General features: G+C 41.7%; 1 protein-coding gene across 1 annotated transcript; it reads right to left on the bottom strand.

Moving 5' to 3' along the window:
• Window positions 1-379: 379 nt before the first annotated feature.
• Window positions 380-21200, bottom strand: LOC143276222 (uncharacterized). Its single transcript, XM_076580692.1, has 10 exons — window positions 21153-21200; window positions 18600-18706; window positions 17304-17385; window positions 16348-16572; window positions 15401-15642; window positions 13182-13302; window positions 9672-12782; window positions 9075-9224; window positions 8040-8166; window positions 380-7040 (listed from the first exon to the last, which is right to left on the bottom strand). Exons 2-10 carry the CDS (start codon window positions 18683-18685, stop codon window positions 4393-4395), a joined length of 6792 nt encoding a protein of 2263 aa, XP_076436807.1. The 5' UTR covers window positions 18686-18706; window positions 21153-21200; the 3' UTR covers window positions 380-4392.
• Between the last annotated feature and the right edge of the window lie 2542 nt (window positions 21201-23742).

Raw genomic sequence — 23742 nt, 5'->3', positions numbered from 1 at the left:
CTGGATAGACTGGTTGAGAGGGTAAAATAAACATCAGGAAACATTCATTCACTTGAATTCATGTTTCAGTACCAGTCACTATCCGAATCTTTGATGCTGATTTTCAGGCTTGTCAAATGTTGATAGAGGCTGTTTATTTTGTACTCTAATGAGACAAGTCAAATGTTAATAGATATGGTGCATACTCTAATGCCATTTTTAACAAGCAGCAAACGTTGGTGCATTTTTAACAAACAGCAAGTGTTAGATTCATTAACAAAACAGGTAATGATGTGTGTGTGTGTGTGTGTGTGTGTGTTAGTGACTCTGTTACACAAATATAACATGTGCACAAATGACTCAAAACACACAAATACAAGGCAAAACTCATAAATGATTTAAGGCACTTTTAATCTTTTCCCCAAAAGGTTCCACTTTTTTTTCAGCCAAAGACAAGGTGCAATGTTTAAAGCCTATCGTTTTCACTCAGGCCTCCAAATGAGAGAACACCCCTAAGTACCTAAGAATTGTTCCCCTCTCAGGTCATATTAATCCTTGCACTGTAATTTGTAAATAAATTGCAGTCAATTCCTATCACATAGGTAATTCACACCTTATATTTAAACAATTAGTTGAAAAGTAACAGATCTGCCTACCAGCAAATCATTTGCTATGCAGCAGTTCCAGTCTTCACTTTTTTAATTTTAGCACAGAGCAGTTAAGAATGTATTATCATAATAATTTTACATATCAAAAAAATTTCTGAGCTTTTTGTTATTTATCTGAATCACTCCACCATGTTTGACACAAACTGGAAGGAAAAAAAAAGAGACTTATTTGGTGCAGGGTAAGATCCATTTTCAAACTTGTAAATGTGTAACCGAGAGTTACATGAACACGTCTGCATCAATACAATGTTTGTTTCAGTCACTGCCCATGGCCAGCAAAAAAAACAACAGACTGCTTCAATAACACTGTTCAAATCAGATCAACTCCTCAACAAGTTTCAGCTGAAGCAATCCTCCGAGTCAAAGTATGCCTCTGCATGATTTGATTTAAAAACACACACACCAAACAACAGAAAAAACGGAACATGACTGCATTCATGTGAACTTCGAACTCCGGTTCATTCCCAAAGCATTTTTCTGTAGTTTGGTATGTATGACATCTTAAAGTGTTCCTGAACAGCTGAAGGAATTTTTTTTTTTTTAATTTCTTAAATAGGTTTTGAGATTTTAATAATGAACAGGAACTGGATCTTGCACTATGATTTTAGCAATAATCTAAAACTAAACTAAAACACTTTTCTTTTTTAAATGATAAAAAGGTGGGTTCAAATGGTTGATCATATATGTTGAATCATTTTGTACAAAATCAAACACTTTTATAACAGCTAAAATAGTTCCTATAACATATGGTCTGAGGTCTAAAGCTGCAAACAGCACATGGAAACATCACTAACTGATTTTCATAGAAATATTTCTAAGCGGCCACTTCCTTTTCCCTATATCTCATACTTAAAAAAAGGTAGCCATCTGTTGCTTGAAAAAAAAAAAAAAAAAGGAAGCTTTTCAACCATCAGAATTTAAACAGATGACAATAATGTTGACAGCACTCCAATGATCTGCACAGCCTCAAGATGTTTTGAAACAACCCACACGTGGTGAAACAAAGGTTACTCATGAAAAAAAATTCAAAATCAACAGCATTGCTACCAACAAAGAGACACTACTTTATAAGTCTCCCATCTGGCATCATGAAATAAAGTTTGCTGTCAGTGTTAACACATACAGATACATTGGAGAAAAAAACAAAAACAAACTGTGATCTTGTAACCATGGTCAAGAAGCCTGGAATACAATTACACACAAGCACATACCTGTAATACAGCAAACAAAGTTTTTATTAAAGTCACAACTGTGGAGCTGTTTCCAAGATGACAGCCATCTTTGGATCAGTATGGCTAGATGGAGTGTAAAATAGCCGATTACTTCCACTGATCAACCATTATCTTTCTTAGAGCAACTGTGAACAAGAATTGTATTCTTCACTCACCTGACATGTTTGTGACTGAAACAAACTGAAATTACCGGGCAAGCACTACAGACTGTGTTGTAAGGGAACAACAAGTGTGCAAAGTCTGAAATTCTATTCTACAAGGTACAGCTGAACACCATTTATTAATGCAAGTTATCAATCTTATATACAGACAACTGATTATGTTTTGCAATAGTGTAACACTGTCCCATTTTTCAAAAAGGAGCAACAGGTGTTGTAGTCTACAGCTCTTGTCTAACCACCACCAAACTCTGCAACAGTTGACAGTGAAAAATACCACCAAATTCATTGCCAGTCTGGAAAGATAGCAAATGTCAAGATAATCATTACAGTTTATTACTGACAAACAGGAAAGAGTGATTCTTGACTAGGGAAAATTTTCTTTTTCTGTAAATCACTAAATGCGACAATCAACTGCAATTTATTAAAAAATCAGTTTCGCTAAATGTTTGTAGTTTCCGGTCAGATTGAGCGATTCTTTTTTTGGATTAAAAAAAAAAAAAAGGGTTTGGGGCTGTTGAGCCCCAGTTAACTTGATGTGCCACAGCCTTATACATGTTTCTTTTTTTTTGGTCGTTTTTCCTCGGTCTCTCCTAAAACATAACATTCTGACCCCAATGGTGGTCGATAACGTTTAGAACATGCCACAAGCACGGTCACTGGACTGATGTCTGCTCACTACTATACAATACTGTCAATGTGTGACCACAGACCAAGCACAGTAACTAATGCTGTGACGACAATAACATGAAAAGCCAGCCATCAAGCTTGTGGAGAAGGCAGCCTGCCGCTTTCATTTGTAATACCTGGCTGGGCTTCTAGTGCTAACCTTAGGGTGTCCACAATTGTTTTAGGGGGTATAATGAGGTCGTAGCATGTCCAGAACTTTTTTTGCTTACACAGTACCTGAAGCTAGGTGACAGTGTGTGGCAAGCCCTTTAGCATTGCAAGATAACTTTTTGTACCTTGTCATCACACTTCTCTCCCTTTTTTCCCTTTCAACAAGAAACTGACACAATTACATGAGTAGTTAAAATGATTTTGAATTTTAATAACAGCATAAAAATATAGACACATCTGTCATTGTATCCTCATCCATATCCCAAAGTATTTATCAAAATGGAAGATTAAACCTTAACAGTGAATGTCTTTATACAACAACTTTTAAAATGCATTACCAGTTCTAAACTAAGATTTAAGATGCTAAAATCGGCGGACACAATCCTATACACTGTTTTATCAACTTGTTAAAAAAACAAAACAAAGCAAAAAACAACAACAAAAAACGTGATTATAATAATGGATAACATATCACCCTACTGAGGTAACTACCCACCCTGTTTGAGGAGTTAAAAAATAAAAATATTTAAAAAAAAAACTTCAGTAAGTAAAGACCATGATACATGAGCAAACTTAACCATGTTCCAATACATACATTTTTATTAACAAGTGCTGCACAAAGAGAGCTGCCATCGAATGTGCATCATGATCAACACAGACAATGGGTAACATTGTAAAACATTTTAACTGTACAGTGACTGCTCCAACCTATGGTGTCTTTTTCAGGCTTAGAAGTTCAGTTGTTGTTTTTCTGTTTTTATCCAGGTTACTTTCTAGTATTCCATTTAGATTTATATGATGGAAGCTTTTTAACATATGACTGTATACTACTCCACCACTTGACGTCTTGATTTTGCATTAATGTACCTTTAAAAAAAAAAAAAAAAAAAAAAAAAAGATTTTTTGGCATTTTCCAAACTTTTCTCTCTCTCTCCAAAGATTGTTCTAAAAGTGGAGGCAATTTTGATGAACGCCGTACTGAATGGTTTGGTAATTACTGTCAATGAAACTTATTTTTTGGGTGATGGTAGTGGTGGTGGTGGTAGGAGATCACCATAGTTGGGGAAAAAAAAAAGTATTCAAGGTCTCATTCAGCTTGGATTAATTTTACACTGAACCATGTTCCCTGCGAATGATATCTATAAACATGAAGCAGGCTTTTTACAGGAATATTTAATCATAATCTGAATAAATAAATATTTAATTTTTAAAAAAAAGACAAAAACCACCCTTGAAATGATTAATATTTGTATATAATGTTACACTGATGAAGGCAAAATAAAATGAAAAGATGAGAGAACAACAGAGAAGAGAGACAGTGAGAGAATTATTAATACAGAAATGATGAATGACACTGAGTAAAAGCATGTTCAAATGATAAAAGTGAACATGTCTTGCCCAACACATGAAGTCTGTCCACCATAATCAATGTCAAAATATCCATCTGTACTACAAATGAATACAAGAGACACATACAAAAGTACTGTTCTGTCCATCTGATAAAACATCTTCACTTCATCGTTTACTGCGAGTGGTTCTAGCAGCCACAGGAGACGGCTTTCCTGCCTTTGTGCCCTTCTTGGCAGCTGGACTGGCTGCTTTTCCCCGAGTGGTGCGTGTCACCTTTGGAGCAGGGCTTGCAACCTCAACAGACTTCTTCCCTCTCTTGGCGGGGCTTTCAGCCTTCTTGCTGCGCGTTACCTTCTTCCCTGCAGGGGTAGATGGGGCAGCCTTCACCTCAGCAGCTTTTCCACGTGCAGGCTTTTTCCCGGCAGGAGACGCAACTTTGACTGGGCTTGAGCTGGCCTTGGCAGCCTTTCCACGTGTTGGCTTTTTCTCGACTCGTGTGGCTGGAGCTGCCTTGGCTGGGCTGACAGTAGTGGCAGCTTTCCCGCGAGTAGGTTTCTTCCCTGCTGGCGATGCTTTGACAGGACTTACAGCCACAGCCTTTTTCCCACGCACAGCCTTCTCAACTGGCGCACTAGGAGCTGGTTCAAAAGGTATACTGGCTTCACCCTTTTTCCCACGTGAAGCCTTTGTTTTGACTGGTGAGGCCAAGTAATCAGCAGTTCTTTTCCCTCGTGCAGGTTTCTTCTCCACAGGTGTAGGCGGAGCAGCTTTGACAGGGCTGGAGCTAGCTGCAGCTTTGCCTCGCGTCGCCTTCTTTGCAACAGGGACAGTCACCTCCTTGACAGAATTGGCAGCACTGGCCGATTTGCCTCGAGTCATTTTTGGAGCAGCAGGACTTTTTTGTGGAGATTCCTTCTTGGTAGCAACTGGACTCCTGCCTGGCTTCTTGGCAGGGCTTGCAGTCTTCTTTCCTCCACGAGTCCTTTTCCCAGCAGGAGTGGCTGGTGCAGCCTTCACAGGGCTGGCCACTTTTGCCTTTGCACCACGCTTAGGTTTTGGGGAGCTGACAGGCGCAGGGCTTGCCACAGGTGCCCGTGCCTTCCCCCGAGCTTTCTTGACAGCGGGCTCTTCAGGTGGAGCCACACTGGCCACTCGCTTGGTGCCTCTTCCAGTTTCTAGTTTGGGGCTGGCAGGCTTCATCAGCTCTGCTTTTCCTCTGCCTTTCCGTGCCGGCTTTGCAGGGCTGGCCATCTTCAAGGGACTGGCTGCCTTCATGGCTCTGGTTCCCCGCCTTGCTGCAGTAGGGGCAGGGGAGGAAGGTGTAGGCTGTGCTGAGGCTTTGGTCTGCTTGGCCATCGCAGCTTTCTTGGCTGGGGGCTGTGCAGGGGTGGACGGGCTGGCTGCTCGCTTCATGCCTCGCTTTGGAGCCGGGCTGGCCGGCTTCACAGGGCTGGCCACCTTTCTGCTGCGAGAGGCCCGGCCACTGGCTTTAGGTGGTGAAGCTGACCCCTTGGACGCTGGCACTGGTGCAGCAGCAGCAGCCTGCTTAGCCGGTGATGCTTTCCTAGCCTTGCTGCGTCCTCGAGCCATGCCCTTTGGCTTGGGTGGTGAAGATTCAGAAGGTGCAGCCGGCACTGGTTCAGGAGCAACAGCCTGCTCAGCCGTTTCTTTGGCAGGCGATGTATTTCTTGTCTTGCTGCGTCCTCGAGACACTGCCTTAGGCTTGGGTGGTGAAGTGGAGACCGCCTTAGCTCTGGTGTTTCTTTTAGTGGCTGCAGGACCAGCTGTGACCACAACCTGAGGGCTCACTGCTTCCTCCATAGCTGCCTTGGTGCGTCTGCCTCGCTTGGGAACGGGACTTGGTTTTGGGGTCTTGACAGGCGTGATGATGGTCACACGGTTAGCTCCACGCCTGGTGGGGGCTTTCACAGGGCTGTCCACAGGCTTGGGCTTCAACTGACCAGCTCTCTTCACAGGTGACTGCACCTTCACCGGGCTTGCAGTTGCCGCTCTTCCACGCCCTTTCCTGGCCACTGGCGAGGAGAGTGGTGTGATGACCAGTGCTGCCTTCTTCACGTCCTGCCCCTTACTTGGGGACTTGGCTTTGGGGGCAGCCTTGGCTGGAGACTTCTCTGGAACTGGAGACACTCCTTTGGCTGGTGAAGAAGCAGCCTTTGTAGGAGAAGCAACTTTAGGCGTGATGGTTTTAGATGGTGCTTTGGCCTTTGTAGGAGACGCAACTTTAGGCGTGGTGGTTTTAGATGGTGTTTTGGCCTTTGTAGGAGACGCAACTTCAGGCGTGGTGGTTTTAGATGGTGTTTTGGCCTTTGTAGGAGACGCAACTTTAGGTGTGGTGGTTTTAGATGGTGTTTTGGCCTTTGTAGGAGAAGCAACTTTAGGCGTGGTGGTTTTAGATGGTGTTTTGGCCTTTGTAGGAGAAGCAACTTTAGGCGTGGTGGTTTTAGATGGTGTTTTGGCCTTTGTAGGAGACGCAACTTTAGGCGTGGCCGTTTTAGATGGTGTTTTGGCCTTTGCTGGGGTAGTGGCTTTGCCAGAAGATTTGGCAGCCTCGGGCGTAGCAAACAGCCGTTCAACTCCAGATGGACTACTGGCAGCAGCTGACACCTTTGCTTTGGGAGTCTTCATGATGCGAGCCACTCCTGACAACCTTGGGGACTGTTTCTTCTTGCTGCGTGGAGAAGAGAGCAGGCGCTGGATCCCTGACAGACGCAACTCCTTGGGGCTCTTCTTCTCCAGGAACAAGTCACGCACACCCACCAGGTTGCTGCTCTTGCGGTCAGACTTCTTACCACCTGCACACACAACCATACAAACTCTCAATCACAGAACCACAATTATGCTATAAACAAAGAAGCAAGGTGAAATAATAAGATTTGGTGGCAGGGAGGGAACGGGATGGGAGAAAAGAAAAAGAAATATTGAAGAGTGGTGGGAAAGAGAAATTCATACCATTCCCGTTTCAGAACAACCCCCCAAGAGACATTGCCATGGGATACAGAAAATGAGGATGAGGGAAAGAGAAATGTCTGCTGAATGGCTGACGGTCACACTCTTTGCTCTAACATTTTGTGCAACGTGTTATGGCTAGAAAGATGCCACATTTAATATGGTAATGTCTAGCCAGGTGCCACCACAGGCAAATATCAATACCAATCAGATAATGTTGGACTGTATAGCTTCTTAAAAATAGTTATATATTTAAGTTTTGGGTCAAAAGCATAATGCCAAATACATAATTTGCATGTAATAAGCTATACTGGGGGCAATAAAAGAAAATTACTGATGTCTGATATCAATGTTCACATGGGAGCTAATACACATTCAGAAGGTAAATTGCACAGAGTAAAAATAAGCACAAAAACATGTTCTCACTATAAATGACTTAAAGGTAATCTGCAAACAAAAACACACAACAAATAAAGGATTCAGCATGTAGAAGCAAAATGATGGCTGCCAAGTGAAATAAAAATAAAATGTTGCACTTCAAAGTGCAGAACAGCACTGGGATCTATAACGATTAGACAGAGAGAAAAAGAGAGAGAAAGAGAGAGAAAGAGAAAGAGAGAGAGAGAGAGAGAGAGAGAGAGAGAGAAAGAGAAACACAGGCACACAAACCTACCCCCTCTCTCCACAAAACAGAAATTTCCACTACACCAGACAGAAAAGTCGAAGGCATGATTTTTCACATTTAATGCAAACCCAAAGATTAAAATAAAAACAATACAAAAAAGAAGAAAATTGAGGGGGTTTGGGGGCTAAGACTAGACCAGACTGAAACGACTGTGACTTACTGGATTTGGAAGAGGAGAGTGGAGACACAAACATCTCCCCAGGTCCATTAGGGGTGTCAGGCAACTCAGCATACAGTGCTTGTTGGGTTGGGGTGTCCAGTGGCTCTACAGACTTACGGGCCGATTTCTGTGAAAAAGCAAAGACACCCACTCCTGATCACACAATTCTACTTTAATTAACAGTATCATCCTCTTTAAGACTACAAAAGTGTTGTTCTGTTTGAGCATCTTCAACTATCCTATGTTGTAAAACAATTATTCATATCATTTTTTTTTCTTCTTCCTTATCTGATGAGAATCTTTTTAATTCTCATGGTATCTCATTCTGAAAGCCAAAATAAAAATGGTCAATACTTCCAACAAAATTGTTATAAATATGTGTCAGAAAAGCTAACCCCAAATCCATTTATTAACACTCCTGACAATGTTGGTATTTTACAATTCTTTCCAGTATTTTCTATGAAGCACAATGTTTGTCAATTCTATAATCTGAATATTTCGAAAGTAGAATGTGTAGTCTTAAGAATATTTCTGCACACAATACTTCTCAAAGTTTCCTTAAAGGTTGATGTAATCCTTTTAACGTGGAATTTCAATGTCCAAGACTTTGCCTGGGCATGAGTTTGTGAATGATTACAACTCCTGAGATGAAATCTCTCATTCAACTCTAACACCAGTGCTATGTATGAGAAATAAGGTTTGAACTTCAAAGTGCATGTGCATGCATGAGTACGAGCATATGTATGGGGCAGGAGGGGGATGAGGGTAATCATTTCCTGTATAAAATGAACCAAGATAAATCATCTCAACAAAACCGTTGCTCAGTTAAAACCTTTTTCTATTGTGTACACAACATAATAATGGGATGTACTCAGTTAAAGCTAACCTTAGTCCTCAAAGATGCAGTTCACTGTGTTAAAATATGAACTGGTAGTTGTTTGCAATAGAAACCTGGCCTGAAATTTTTTCATTTAATCTTTATTCTATTTTTGAGAGATGAGCAAAACATCTCTGAATATGTGACGCAATACTCACTGCCAGACTCTTCCTCTTTGGCGTCTTTCCACGAGCACCGAAAGCCTTCTTGCCAACGACGAAGGTGTCAGGAGAATCCACATGACCTGTAGTGGGGGCTGTCAGCCTGGCCAGGGTCCTTGGCGTCTTGGGTGTTTTACCAACTCTCTTCTGTTGACAGATTTAACTGCCCTGACACACACACTTCACATCACACCTGTCTATCCACACTTTTCTTCACAATATCTTTTCAATCATGGCTATATCATATACCCATAACACTGCCTTTAAAGTAAAAGGTGAAGATGTTTACAAACTGACATGTATTTGCAACAATGCTCACATGACAGAAAATTATATCTTCGCTTTTTGAGGATACAGTAAAGACCACCCTTTAAAAGGATCAGAGAGAGAAAAGAGGAGTTTGTTCTTTTTCTTTTCCATTAATTAAAAATATTCCCTTGTTCAAACTCAAGTTTAATATAACCTGGGTTTCAGAAGAAAGAAATCAAACAAAGATTTCAAGTTGTCCATGGGAGGTGAAGTGAAGTTAGGCTTTGTGTAAGATGCGTAAAAATGCGTACTTCCTTTTGTGGAGTTAAGTGTTGAGAGGCTCACCTTGGCAGACTTTGGTACAGCAGTCTTCTTGACAGCCTTTCTGGGCGGGGTCATCTTCTTCAATGGCAGAGCAGGCCCTGAGGTAGCGATACCCCCCTTCACGATGTCGGTCCAAAGCTTCTTGCCTGGCGTTTTCTTCTTTGTACTTTTGGGGGTTGGTGGCATTTTCATGCCAGCTTTTCCAGGAGTTGTCATTCTGGGAGTGGAAGGTTTGGATCCAGATGCCCTGGGGGTGGGTGTTTTTGACTTTTTAGGGGACAGAGATCTGGTGGAAGCAGATCCACTCAATACCTGCACTTCAGAAAGCCTGGGGGTGATGGTCTTGCCGTGAATGGCCCTCAAAGCCACCAGTTTCTTCAGGTCAGCCTGTGGAGCAGCCACTCTTCCTGCAGGGCTTAACATCTGGGCAATCTGTGTCAAAGTCTTCTTGCCAGACTTAGTGAGGGTTTTAGTAGCAGGAGCCGCAGTTTTGGGGGTCTGGAACAGGTTTGATAACCCCGCCAAATCAGCAGTCCTTTTCTTACCCTTTTTGCCAGACTTTGGTGTTTTCATTAATCTCTTCACTCCACTGGGGCTTGCACTCTTGTGGATTTTCAAAGCCTTATCTGATGAAGGCGTGGTCGATTTCTTCTGAGGAGAGGTCTTTGGTGTTTTCTTTGTTTTGCTTGAGATGGGAGTTTTTTGCATGGAGACCTGGTTGGTTTCTGGAGTTAGCAGCTTGGGTGTTTTTTGTGGGCTACTCTGTGGGGTTTTCTTTCCTGAGCTCGTCTTCGGTGTTTGTCGAGGATCTCCATCTGCCTGCACAGGTGTGGACTGTGTTGGTGTTTTCAAGAGTCGCTGAAGGCCTGTGGGGCTTGGTGAGACTGACCCAGCTGATTTTGAAGCCTTGGGTGTTTTCATCAAACGACTGAGACCTGAAGGACTAGGTGTCGAGGCTGACTTTGAGGGCTTTGGAGTTTTGACAAGTCCAGCTACACCTAAAGGACTTGCAGAATCTGGCTTGGCTTTAGGCGACTTTGGAGTTTTGACAAGTCTGGCCAGACCAGAGGGACTGGGGGTAGCAACAGCTTGCTTTGCAGGCATGGGCGTCTTCATAAGGCGGGAAATTCCTGCAGGGCTGGGAGGTGGAGCCTCGACTGCTTTGGGAGTCTTCATCAATCTAGCAACACCTGAGGGGCTGGATGCAACAGCCTTGACAGCTTTGGGGGTCTTCATCAGTCTAGCTACACCAGAGGGGCTGCATGCAACAGCCTTTGACTTTGGAGTCTTGACAAGTCGTTTTAGGCCTGTGGGGCTAGGAGTTGCAGCATCCACTCTGCGCCGTTTAGCAGCGGGAACATCTCCAGCATCCATCGATGGTGAAGCCATCTTGGTTGCTGGATTCCTGGGAGATGCGGCTTTAAAGGCAGGACTCTGGGCTGGGGATGCTGAACGAGGCCTCTTTGTGGGACTTGGAGACTTACCCTTAGACATGGCAGCCACTTTGGGGCTTGGGGTAGGTGATTTCTGTGGGGTCTTTTTTGCAGGTGTCTTCTTAGCAGAAACTGGGGTCCTTTGTTCACCTTCTCCTTCAGCTACTGGGGTAGGGGCAGGTGATTTTTGTGGAGTCTTCTTTGCTGGTGTCTTCTTAGCTGAAACTGGCGTGCTTTGTTTATCTTGTGTTGCAGCTACTGGGGTAGGGATAGGTGTTTTCTTTGGGGTCTTTTTTGCTGGTGTCTTCTTGGCAGAAACTGGCACGTTTTGTTCATCTTCCTTCGCAGCTACTGGGGTAGGGGCAGGTGATTTCTGTGGAGTCTTCTTTCCAGGTGTCTTCTTGGCAGAAACTGGGGTGGTTTGTTCACCTTCTGCCACAACTTTTGGGGAAGAGGCAGGTGTTTTCTGTGGGGTCTTCTTTGCCGGTGTCTTCTTGGAAGATGCTGGTGAGACTGGAGCACTTCTCTCAGCCTTACCTGAAGGGGGAGATTTCATGGATGTATCTGCCACAGCTGGGGCTTCAGGTGAAGAAATACCTGCTCTAGTTGCTGGGCTGGCACTTCTGCTCCTTGGGCTGGGGACAGGTGATTTGCTGTTGGGCGTCTTCTTGCCTGGCGATTTCCCGGGTGTCTTCTGGGCTGGAGTCTTGGCACCAACAGGACTGGTACTTTTCCTTCTTGGACTTGTCACAGGTGACTTGCTGGGTGTTTTTTTGGGTGTTGTTTTCTTTGCAGATGAAGGTGTGTTACTTGTTGGAGTCTTTTTAGCAGATGCCTGTGGTCCAGGTGAACTTGCCAAAACTTTCGCTGGAGTTTTTCTGGAAACTGGTGTGGTACTTCTACTCCTTGATGCTGGAGATGTAGATGATGGTGTGGAAACAGCAGCTGCTGGACTGGTTTCCTTTGAAGGAGATTTTGCTGCTTTCTTAGAACTTGCAGGTGAAGCAATTCTTTCAAAGGTGGCTGGTGTCAATGCTTTTGTCATATTACTTTTATTATCAACAGCAGGGCTGGCACTTTTGCTCCTGGGACTCACTGCTTTTGGGGATGGCTTTTTAACACCTGCAGGACTGGAACTCTTTGAGCTTTTGGCTGCTGCAGGAGTACCTGGGGTGACAGCTATCAGAGGGGATGGCTTACCCTTGGGAGACTTCTTGGCTGCTGGACTTGGTATCTTTTTGGATGCAGCAGGTGAGGCCTTGGGTGAAGCTGCTTTTCTTGGTGATGGAGTGTTTACCAAAGGACTTGTGCTTCTTGGAGTGGACATCTTGGCCTTTTTAGCAGACCGAACTGCAGGAATGCCAGACTTTCTTTTAGGGGTGGATTGGCTGGCAAAGATGTCAGGGCTTCCCTCTTCTTGGATTGGGACCTCAGCCACTGACCTTCTCTTGAATGAAGGCAATGGGGTTGGAAGAGATTTCCTTGGAGTAGCTCCTTTCTTCACGGGTGTCTTTGGGGGCAGGTTTTTATCAAATTGTTCTGGACTCAGCTTGGGTCCAAAGGATACTCTCTTTTTCAGGAAAGCTACACGAGGGGACAGATTCTCCTCTTGAAAAGGTTGAGACTTACGGCGCAAATCAGAAATGCTTTTGCGCAGTTCCTTGGAAGTTGGGTGTGGGTATGGGCTGCCTGCAGGAACCTGCAATCCAACCAGTCTGTTTTAACAATCTTGATGCAAAACAAAGAACTAAAGGAGCAAACAAATGTCACAAAAATAAGATATTAATTTCCTTTCATATAATACACCTTTCCTCAGACCATCAAAACCATTATACATCTCTATCTCAACAGTCTGACCCTTTTAGTTTAAATGACCTGAAACGGAATCAGTGATATATTCAGAGCAATGAAAGCAAGCATGTTCATCAGTTAACCAAAACCTAATGCCTGTAACAGTGTAAGCATCTTTTCTAACGTTTTCTAATGTGTGTCTGAGTGCTCTCTAGCACAAGAGCAATGGTTTATCTGTAAATACCTCAGCTTCTAGCAACAAATAAAAAGGGGGGGGTGGGGGGGAGGGGCACAAAAGAATCATCACCTTCCCACTTGCAGCTGGGGTACTCTTCCGACCCTTCTTTGGTGAAGCAGCCATGTTGGCAGGTGAACGAGACGCCACAGAGACAACAGGGCTTGGTCGTGCTCTGGATGGTGTGGTTTTCCTATAGCAAAAACACAAATTGTATTAACCCTTTCGCTGCAAGAAAAGAAGATTTAAGTGAAATCTATTTGCCCAGAGGTTTTTCCAACAACAACAACAAAAAAACGGGTATAAATTTTCAAAAAATTCTGTGCTCTTTCTTATTGGAGAAAGACCCATAAAAGTATATATTTTCTGAAAGGTAAATGAATAAAGAATACAAAACACATGTTTTCCCATTTTATATACCTTTAGTGACATGCTGTTGTTTTGAAATCAGTGTTTTGTTTTTTGTCACATTTTCAGTTTGTTCATTACACACATTAGGTAATTTGCACTAAAATATCATATTTTCTGGATAAATAGGGTATCTGCACACACAAAATCATACTAGAACAATATATATATATATATATATTTTTTTTTAAAGAGACTGATACACAATGCATTGTCACTTCTCCAGTCCCCACACCCCTCCTCTTCACCCCTCTCACACGGTCACTTTATCCAGTTCTCATCAGACTGCTTTGGCTGAGTGCCAAGAAAATCGCTCACACTGTGTCCAGTCACTTTGTGTTGTCGGCTACACTGTACAGCCAGCTTCACTCACTGATACTCATATCTTGGCCACTTTCTTGATTGCTCCCTTTATTTTCTATCAAATCGTCCTATAAATGTTCATCAATGTCTTCTCCTTCGAATTTATGCTTCAATTCTTTCTGAGCATCAGCTAAAGAAAACAATCTTGGTTGATTTAGTTCACCACGATCGCATGTCTTGAGCACAGCGTCAGTCCGACATTTTGTTGAGTGAGCGAGGAGAGGAGTCAGGCAAACACTGCGTCCAGTAACTCAACCAAAACGTTCAAATAAAGGACTGTCTTATGATGTAGATGATGTTTCTAGCTATGAATAGAATCTAGAAAGATTCCCCAAGCTAAAGCGACCAGTACTTTTGTCAACGAACTGAATGCAAACCTGGGAAAAGTCAGAATATTTCGATGACGAGTTATCTCGTCACTGTGGCAGCGAAGCGTACATACTTGCAATGACAAGTTATCTCGTCATATAAGCAGCCTAGGGGTTAACTTAAATTAACATTAACTTAAATTTACTTAAATGAACATACATCAGGTAGAAGACCCCTTTCTACTCGATAATTTGCTGACCACGTGATACGTGCGTGGAAAAGGGGGTTACATCATGTGCAAAAAAAAAAAGGCATTGAAAACTGTGTCCAGTAAAGCGAACAGTCACAGTCAGCAGATTTACACAATTCTGAAAGCTCTGCTTGTCATTGTGGACAGCTTTCGCGATGGAGAAGGATCTCTCTTTTCTGATGATTGGTTTGAAAAGGAAGGTGACTGACAACGACAGTGATGAAACTGACAGCCCATATGATGGTAATTCAGTCTGTCCATCCAATCAGACAGCGTTTTTTAACAAGTGGCTATGACTGACAGAATACGTGCAGCGAGCATTGGAAGAAGGGGAGGAGAGGGAGACGAGTGATGTAAGACGATAGGTCAAATGCCAGCCAGAGGGTGTGGAGTGGGCATGGCAGTTGGTAACCTGTGTGCTCACATTTCAATGCAGACCGAAGGCAATCAACAACCACCCAAACCTTTTACTTTGACTTTACCCACCTTTGTCTTTGTTGGGAGAGTGATTTACTATGTCGGCACAAGCTGCCATTTGTTTTTACAAACTTATAGCCGGTTTTAATTTCTTCTACAGCTATAATCTGACAATAGGCATGCTATTTCTAACTGTATTTTGTTTCTTTTCTTTATGGATATCATTAACAGAGGTGGAAATAGACTTTTGTTGCACAAAAATTATTATCTTGACTTTACTTGCCAGAACAGTTATCTACAGTCAACCTAATTGGGAAAAAAAAAGCCCAGAAGCAGAATCTACACTCATTTTCCTTCAATAAAATGTGTACCTTTTTTCTGTATCGCCCATAGCTTTTGTGCTATAATTTTTTGTGATTTATTACCACTGAATCCTCAAAATTCCCAGGCAAGGGGAGAGCACTTGTTTTACAAAATTCTCAGGCACTGAACTGGTAATTTTTTTTTTTTTTTTTTTAAACATTCAAACCTCTCCCAGTCTTACTTGTAGAAAGTGGCTGGAGAAAGCCCATCCAGCAGCGAGTCCAAAGGATTGGAGGACTTGCTCGGAGTTGGAGTTCGGTTCTGGTTGTTGTTTGTGGGCGGGGTCTTGGCTTTACTGCTGCTGGCTGGTGTCCCTTTCTCTTTCAGGGGCTGGCTTGGGGTGCTGGGGATCACATTGTCTGAGCGAGGAGACAATGGCTTCTTTGGGGACACCTTTGCACTTCCTGGAGTGGGTGGCTTGTCCTAAATGTTCATAGAAAACAAGAGCGACTTATAAGGATGGAATGAGAGGAAGAAATAGGCAGCAACAATAGTTTAATAACACTACGAGGTTCTGCAGCTGTAGGATTGGGTTACATCCATGGCAGATGGATGTCTAACATCAATGGTATAGACAGACAGCTACATTAACTGCCAGACCTAAACAGATAGGCAGAACTTCTTGTGAATAATTTTCTGCTCCGTTTTTGTCCAGTGCTCGTGCAACTTTTTCTTCTTCATTGTATTATTATTAGATATGAATGTATTTTTAAAACAACAGCAAAAGAAAAACTAAAAAATACAAGAAAGAATGCAGAAGGAAAACAGTAATCTTTTTAGTTTTAAAATCCATAAAAAAAACTAATGATAACTGATTTATTTGGAATTTTCAACCTTACAGTGGACTATTTCAGCATCTTAAAGACACTAATGAAGCTGGTCTTCATGCCATCTTATTTTTAGGGGGTGTTCCCCCCAAACCCCTGGTGAGTTTGAGGAAGCACATTTGCAGCTGACAGAGAAACATAATACACATTTTCTTGAGCACATTACAAAATATACAGAGGCAACTGACTAGTAACCATATACATTATGACAGGAGACTACACATTAAACAAAAAACAATTGAACACTCTTTCATCCAATTTGCAAAACACTCCAACATTTGGACCAGAGAAAATTACAAACCTTGGTAGTCAAAATCTTGGAGGGAGTCTTGCCTGGGGACTTGCCTGGTGTTTTGGGAGATTTACCCATCTGTCTCGGGAAATACTTGGAACCAGGCTCAAATTCAAAACGAAACGCTCGATCAGTGATGGTGATCACATCAGCATGACCCAGAGAGTGTGATTCATTCACTGTTGATCCATTCACCTTGATGGGGTTCTTGTCACTATGATTAGTGATAAAAGCCTGCACATGTCAGATCAGTTGATGTGAAAACCCTTGGTCTTGTTACTAATTAACTATGTAAAATCCTGATGACCAAAGGATTCTGATTTAAAACTGAACAATTTACTATGCAACAACCCAGTGGTTAAAATGTTGGACTTTCAATCTGAGGGTCCAAGGTTTGAATCCCAGTTACAGCGCCTGGTGGGTAAAGGGTGGAGATTTTTCCTGACTTCCAGGTCAACAGATGTGTAGACCTGCTAGTCCCTGAACTTTATGTATATGCATACAGATGATCAAACATGCATGTTAAGGATCCCATAATCCATGCTAGCATTCATTGGATTATGGAAACCAGAACATACCTGGCATGCATCCCCCAGAACACAGAGTATGACTGCCATGTGGGCGGGGACAAAAATGGTTAAATACATTACATGTGAAAGCCCACTTGTGTATAAGACTTATTAAGAGTGAATGTGGGAGTTGCAATCCATGAACTAACAATAATTTACGAAGACAATGCACAGATAAATGCTTTTTATCAGCATTACACTGCTGAACATAAGATGTTCAGCAGTAATGCAAAAATGTGTGGTTTCTTGTCAGTCGTAAAATGAAATACTCTGCTCTTTCTCTGTTCCAACAGTTAAGTAAAATAGCAAATTTGAAGCAGAAAAGAATACATATCTTAAGTCTTTAAATTCTATAAATATGAGATTAATAAATAACAGCTTAAGACTTTTACTTACACGGCCATCTTTGTCGATGGTCAAAGTACAGTGTTCTCTTGACACACTTGGTAGTTGGATGCGTACATCACACTCGGCGGACCTGTTTTAACATTCTGGTACATTAGGTAACTTTACAGGCTTTGTATAACTCATGAAAACAGAATACGGTTTGTGAATTAAATGTTTAGGCACCAGCTCAAAGCAATATCAGTTATTAAGCAGTAATCCTTAGTGGCAGGCAGTGTGTATGTGGTGCATGATTGTGCATCAGTATAATTACATATGTCATAAGTGGTGCTCTCAAACAGACAATTGTATGTGTTTAGTAATACTTACACAAACAGAAAAACAATATTCTGCTTAAATCACAACAGTCTCTCATTCACTCCGAGGAATGATCCCAACACATCCTATCAACCCTCTGTTGCTTTCAAGTCATTGTTCCAATGCAAAAAAAAACAACAACAAAAACCAACAACAAAAAAGTACACAAACAAGTCATGAGTGCTAAGAAATGTTTACTTGTACTAGTTTTAAACACAAACTTAAAACCTATTTCTTGCAAAAGAATAATGAATAATAACCACTAAAAAAATCAACAGGCAATGCCTTCACTTTTAACACATGACTGATGACACCAACTTAACTGACCATGCGCAGGAATTTGGTCAGAAAAAATACATATTTTGATAAATATATTGTGCACAAGCTATTATCATATGATAGTATGGTATGTTGCGACCTTGAACACTAACATCTCACCTTAAATTTCAACGGGGATCATGCTGTCCCCAGGGCCAGATGCACACCTCCTAAGTTTGGTTCCTACAGTCTACAGCAATATTCTACAAACTTCCCTCTTGAGATGAAATGATTATTAATATTATGAACAGTGTTCACAAGGCATGGACATGCATTCCTTCAGTCACACAGAGGAGTGGAGGGGAAGAAATGTAGATGCTGCCCAGTATACAATTGTTGCTGATAAAATTCCAATCTCAAAACTTTACCACACAGACAACTGATAGTGATACCAAATAATCACTCACATTTTTACACATGCAAGTTTAAAGTACAACTATTTTCACACAAAAAAAAGTTTATATATATTTATATATTACATATATATATATATATATATATATAATTATTACTTGAATGATAGAACAACCATAAGTATTCAAAGATGTACCTTGTACCCTATGGATACCGTTTGATAATTTGTCTGACAGGAACTGAAATATACCAGTATCATTCTTTAATAAATCATATGAATTCATCATGTGAAAATGAAAGAAACAGAAAATGGCTCACCTTCCAAACTTGCATGAAGTTGCCACCAGAGGAAAGTGTGCACCATCTGCACCTGTTCTTTTAATGACGATGATCTTCCCATACATCTTTCAAATTGAAGTACTTACCTACACAGATAACATTACACTTATAAATGCATTACTGGAACCATCCTTACAATCTACACAGCACACGTGCGCGCGCACGTGCGTGCGTGTGTGTGTGTGTGTTGTGTGTGTGTGTGTGTGTGTGTTTTTAGTGTTTGGTATCTGTGCTCTGCCAAGTCTCTATGTGTACATTACATGTATGTATGTGCACTTTGAATACGGCATGAGCAGAGCCTGTGAATATAAATGTCAGCATTTCAATCAATAAGTACAATTAGAATAGCATTTACATTTCTTGTGGCAAAAAGTGAAAAACTTTCCATTGTAAGACCAATGCAACGATTTGAACAAATGAAAACTTTGAAGAGGACTGCAAAGGGAAAAAAAAAAAAAAAAAAAAAAAAAAAAAAAAAAAAAAAACCTCATGAACCTGTAGAATAGAATGAAATAGAATACGTCTTTATTACCAAGTGTACCGTGGTCACAAGGAATATTGGGGGTGGGGGTGGGGGGGGGGGATAGTACATAACAAGATATGAACAAAAATCGAAAATCATACTCAAACACAGATACAGTAGAAATAAGATACATACAAGTGCATATCAATATAAAAACTTGAGCATACTCACGCATGCATGCATTGCACACACACACACACACGCATGCACACACTTTTGAAAAGCAGCTGCATATTACATGTGGATGGGGTTGATGACTAGATATTCACTAATTCAGGTAGATGGTTGTTGGTTGCACAATTCTATTTATCACACTGGATTTATTCAAGAGACAGGGCATTGACTGCTTTGGGGAAAAAGCTATTGGCAAAGAGATTGGTTTTCATCCTTATACTTCTGTACTGTCGACCAGAGGGGAGCATCTCGAAAATTCCAAAAGTTGGATGTGATTCGTCCTGGCTGATATTTTACTTTTTTTGAGTAGCCGCTTATATTTTATATGTTTTCCAGAGAAGGTAGATCAGCCCCAGTAATGACAGAATGCTTTACCACAATAACACACAGCAGGTAAAAAAAAGAAAAAAAAAAAGAAAGAAAAAAAAAAAGGACTTTGTACACCTCTGGACTAATTAAATAGTAATATGAATTTTAAAACTATTTGTACACCTTTTGAGTTTCAAAATGGAGACATATTGAGTTTGCCTCACAAAATCAAATACAATACAAACTGACAAAAAAAACTCAGGCATCGGAATACCCTAGAGTCCAATCCTCTGAAGAAGGCAGGGGTCCATGGGTCACCCAATTCCTAGTGGGAGGGGTGGAGGTGAGGTGGAGGGAAGGGGGTCAGGGCTGAAGAGAAATCTAAAAGTAAAATCAGAGTTTTTATTAGCCTTTCCTGAGAACATTTTACAAAATCAACATTGCACAGAATGTGTCTTGCTTTCTCCGAAACACTGATCTTCTGAATCCACAGGCCATAGTGCTTCTCCTCTGTTTGAGAATAAGCTCAGCCTCAATATAAAAAAATAAATAAATAAACAAAATATTAAAAAAATGAATCCACGGCTGCCAGAGCCAAAACCATGGTTGGCAACCCCACCAATCCTCTGAAATTAGCGGATCATTCTGATGCCTGAAACTAAAACTAGTAAATGCCATAAAATGGCATTTAACAACTTCTGCAAAGTACTAGCAAATCACAATTTCCTTGACACATAGTGACATACTTTTGTTGCTTTTTAAACAGGAGTCCTTAAAGTTGGTGATTAGCTAAAGTAGTAAAGGCCCTACTTTGCAGGACATGATTGTATCATATCCCGAGATGTTTGTTGACACTATATGACAAATGAATACTTTGACAATTAATCATAATCATTGTCTGTGTGCAATGATTTATCAATTATGTCCTGTCTGAAAGTGAAAAATATCTTAAGTTGTACTAGCTGTAGCCAATAAATTGTCTTAAAAACACAATCACAAGTACAGAACTGGGACTGAAACTGAACAAACTGAGAAATGATTACAATTTCACTATTCTCTGAATGTGGAGACATGCTACTGCAGTTTATTCATGATAAAGCCTACCCTACCATACGCTGAGCCATGCTTCTGGCCTGCATCAATGTATCGCGACTGACACACTGACGTGTTACAGTGTACCAACTGAAACGTTTTTAGTTCTCATTCAATACATTTATTGCGCCTGTGTCGTTACCACATATGTGTGAAGAAAACCAAACATGTGACAGTCGGACAATATTCAACATTTGGAGGATAATACATTTAGCTCGTTAGTTTTGCTATATGATCGTTATTTTGAGAGACCCATTCACTTCATTTTCACCGAATGACCCGTGGCATCAGCTGAAGACCAAACCAACATCACAACTTCTTCAAATTAGCATTAAACCAAATCATACTTTTCTCTCATAAGCGCGGATTTATCACGATGTAATATATATATCACAATGCTACATTAAAATGTTAAAAAGTAAATATTTTCTTACCATTTCAGGATTATTTCTCCGCATTCGAATCCTCACAACGCGCGCGCGACTGTAATCTGACTTATGGCTTATTCCTCCGATACACAATTGAGTCCATCGAGAAACATATCATTTACCTATGTTCTCTATTGATATTAGATTCCCATATGTACTAAAAGTAAATCAAAATAATAAACACGGCTGTTGGTTGATTACTCATACTATTATCAGAGTCATAATTGCAGTTTTGTTGCTTCGTTTTGTGCTGTGACGGTTCTGCGTATGAATATAAAATGTAGTCATTCAAAATGGAGCCATTTGATTGGTTCCACTGGTCTCCTTGTCTATTTTTAACATTTCAGAGTGGGTCTTCCACAGGAGTTGCGGTAGCATAGTGGTTGATACACTGATCCAAAAATAGATTTTTTTTAAACAGTTGATCAGTTGGCGGGCTGATTATGTTGCTTTGTGAACGGCACTTGACAAACAATTGACAATGCGGTTAAATCCCAGAAAATGGGCATAAAATCAGAGAGTACTTTTGAACACGCAATGTTAGTATCATACTAAAAAGATGTTCTTAAGGCGGAAACAACAAGACACAAAGAGATTTCATTTGAGACAAAAAAGAGCTGTACTTTTCTCAGTGTCGCGAGCAGGGTCTGAGTGAAACCAACCATGCAAAAGGTAAGTTTGCCACCGTACGGTCGCTAACTGAGAAACTGAGCGCCGCTGACTTGAAATCCAGTTCAAACATGATACCACCCCCCCCCCCCCCCCCCCCCCCCCCCACCCCCCCCCCCCACTACCGCTCCCTCTCCCCTCCCCCTCGTCCGTCCCCGACACCCGCACGTTCCAATATTCCGTTGCTCCCACACCCACAGACTCGGACATGCATACTCGCACATACCTCATCCTCCACACACACACACACACACACACACACACACACACACACACACGCACGCACGCACACACACACACACACACACACACACATATATATATATATATACACACACGCACTGACGTGCACCGGCAGAGCTCTCCCGACATGTGTACACTTACACACTCGCGGCGCACGCACACACGCACAATGGCATAAACACACACACACACACACACACACTGACACACACACACACATTCACACACACACACACACACACACACACACACACACACACACACACACACACAGGCAGTGCCACTGACTGGCCGCAAGAAGGGTGGGAAAAGATCTCTGATGCCAGGAACTTGACGTCTACTGAGCGTGTTGCTCAGTCTACTGCATTTGGAAAAGCCCACAGAGACTCTGTTCCGTTTTGAAGAAATTTGCGCAATGTTGGTTTGGAAATGATGGCAATATTCGTTTGATTTGCAAAGCCAGCAACGTGCTCTACCTTTCATGCTAGACTTACGGCTGCTCCCTCTGTCTACCTTTTTTTTTTTTTTTTTTTTTTTAAGGCGATCGATGGTGTGATGGCCTTGTACCTGTTCTTTTTGGTATTCTTTGACTTTTCTGAGGATTTCCGATTTTCCTAGATGTAGGTCGCTCGTTGTTATTGGGTTACCAGCAAGTCTGTCAGCTCGCTCATTTCCCTTAACACCTGCATGTCCCGGGCAGTATGACCATGTAAGTTTTTTTAATCTGAAAGTCGCGCTTTGCCTCATGCCACTCTGGGTTTCCCATTCCACTTTCAATTTTCTGTATGAGGTTCATTGAGTCCGTTAGAATCATGGCATATTGGTTTAGAATCATGGCATATTGGTTTCCAGGCATATGATATGTTAGATGATAGCCACTGGAGAGCATGTGTCACAGCTTCAACTTCTATCGTTGAGGTTGTGACTTTGCATTGGTCTTTGGTGACTGGGCCATCTGTGCACATGATGATGTCCTCTCCTTTACTGTTTTCTTCTATGAGTAGCTTCACTTCTGCATCAGTTTTGCCCTCTGGCCATTCCCGACAATGTCTTCCTAGAGTGGGTGAAATGGCTGTGTTGAATAGATGATTGAGGTTTTCGGGGTTTTCCTCCCATTCTTTTGTTTCTTTCAGGTCTTGTAGTCGGCATACTAGCTGGATTGTGTTTTCTGCTTGCCCCATCCATGATCTTCCTCGTCCTAGACGGCTGCCTTTTGGTTCCTTGACTGCATCATGCAGTGGGTTTTGAGGGTTTTCTAATGCTCTGAAGTAGGTCTTCTCCTGTTCTAACATGTTTCTGTCCTGCAGTGAAGGAAGGTCAAGCAGGTATCACATGGATTCCGGAGGCGTGTCTTTTGTTGTTACAAGGATCAGCTTCATTTTGAACTCTTTCTAATTTTAGGAGGCTGCTTTGAGACGGTGTTGTTCTCTTGAGTCCGCAGTCGATCACACTGAGAAAGAGTGATTGATATAGCAGGAAGAGGTGGCGTTGTTCGATACCTTTGGTTGCCATTGCTTTTAAGACTGAAAGACCCTTTTTGCATTTGAGAACAGTATTTTCCGTATGTTTTCTGAAGGTCAGCATCGGTTTTCTCGATCTGAATTCCGTCGAATGACACAGGTGGTGGTGATTTGCTCGTGGTTTTGTTGTTGAGGGTGCACAGCAACGTTTGGGCTTTCGCTGG

The sequence above is a fragment of the Babylonia areolata genome, chromosome 2 (genome assembly GCF_041734735.1).
Source record: "Babylonia areolata isolate BAREFJ2019XMU chromosome 2, ASM4173473v1, whole genome shotgun sequence".
NCBI lineage: Eukaryota > Metazoa > Mollusca > Gastropoda > Neogastropoda > Buccinidae > Babylonia > Babylonia areolata.
The sequence above is the reverse complement of the archived record's forward strand: the minus strand, read 5'-3'. Positions and strand labels throughout refer to the sequence as shown.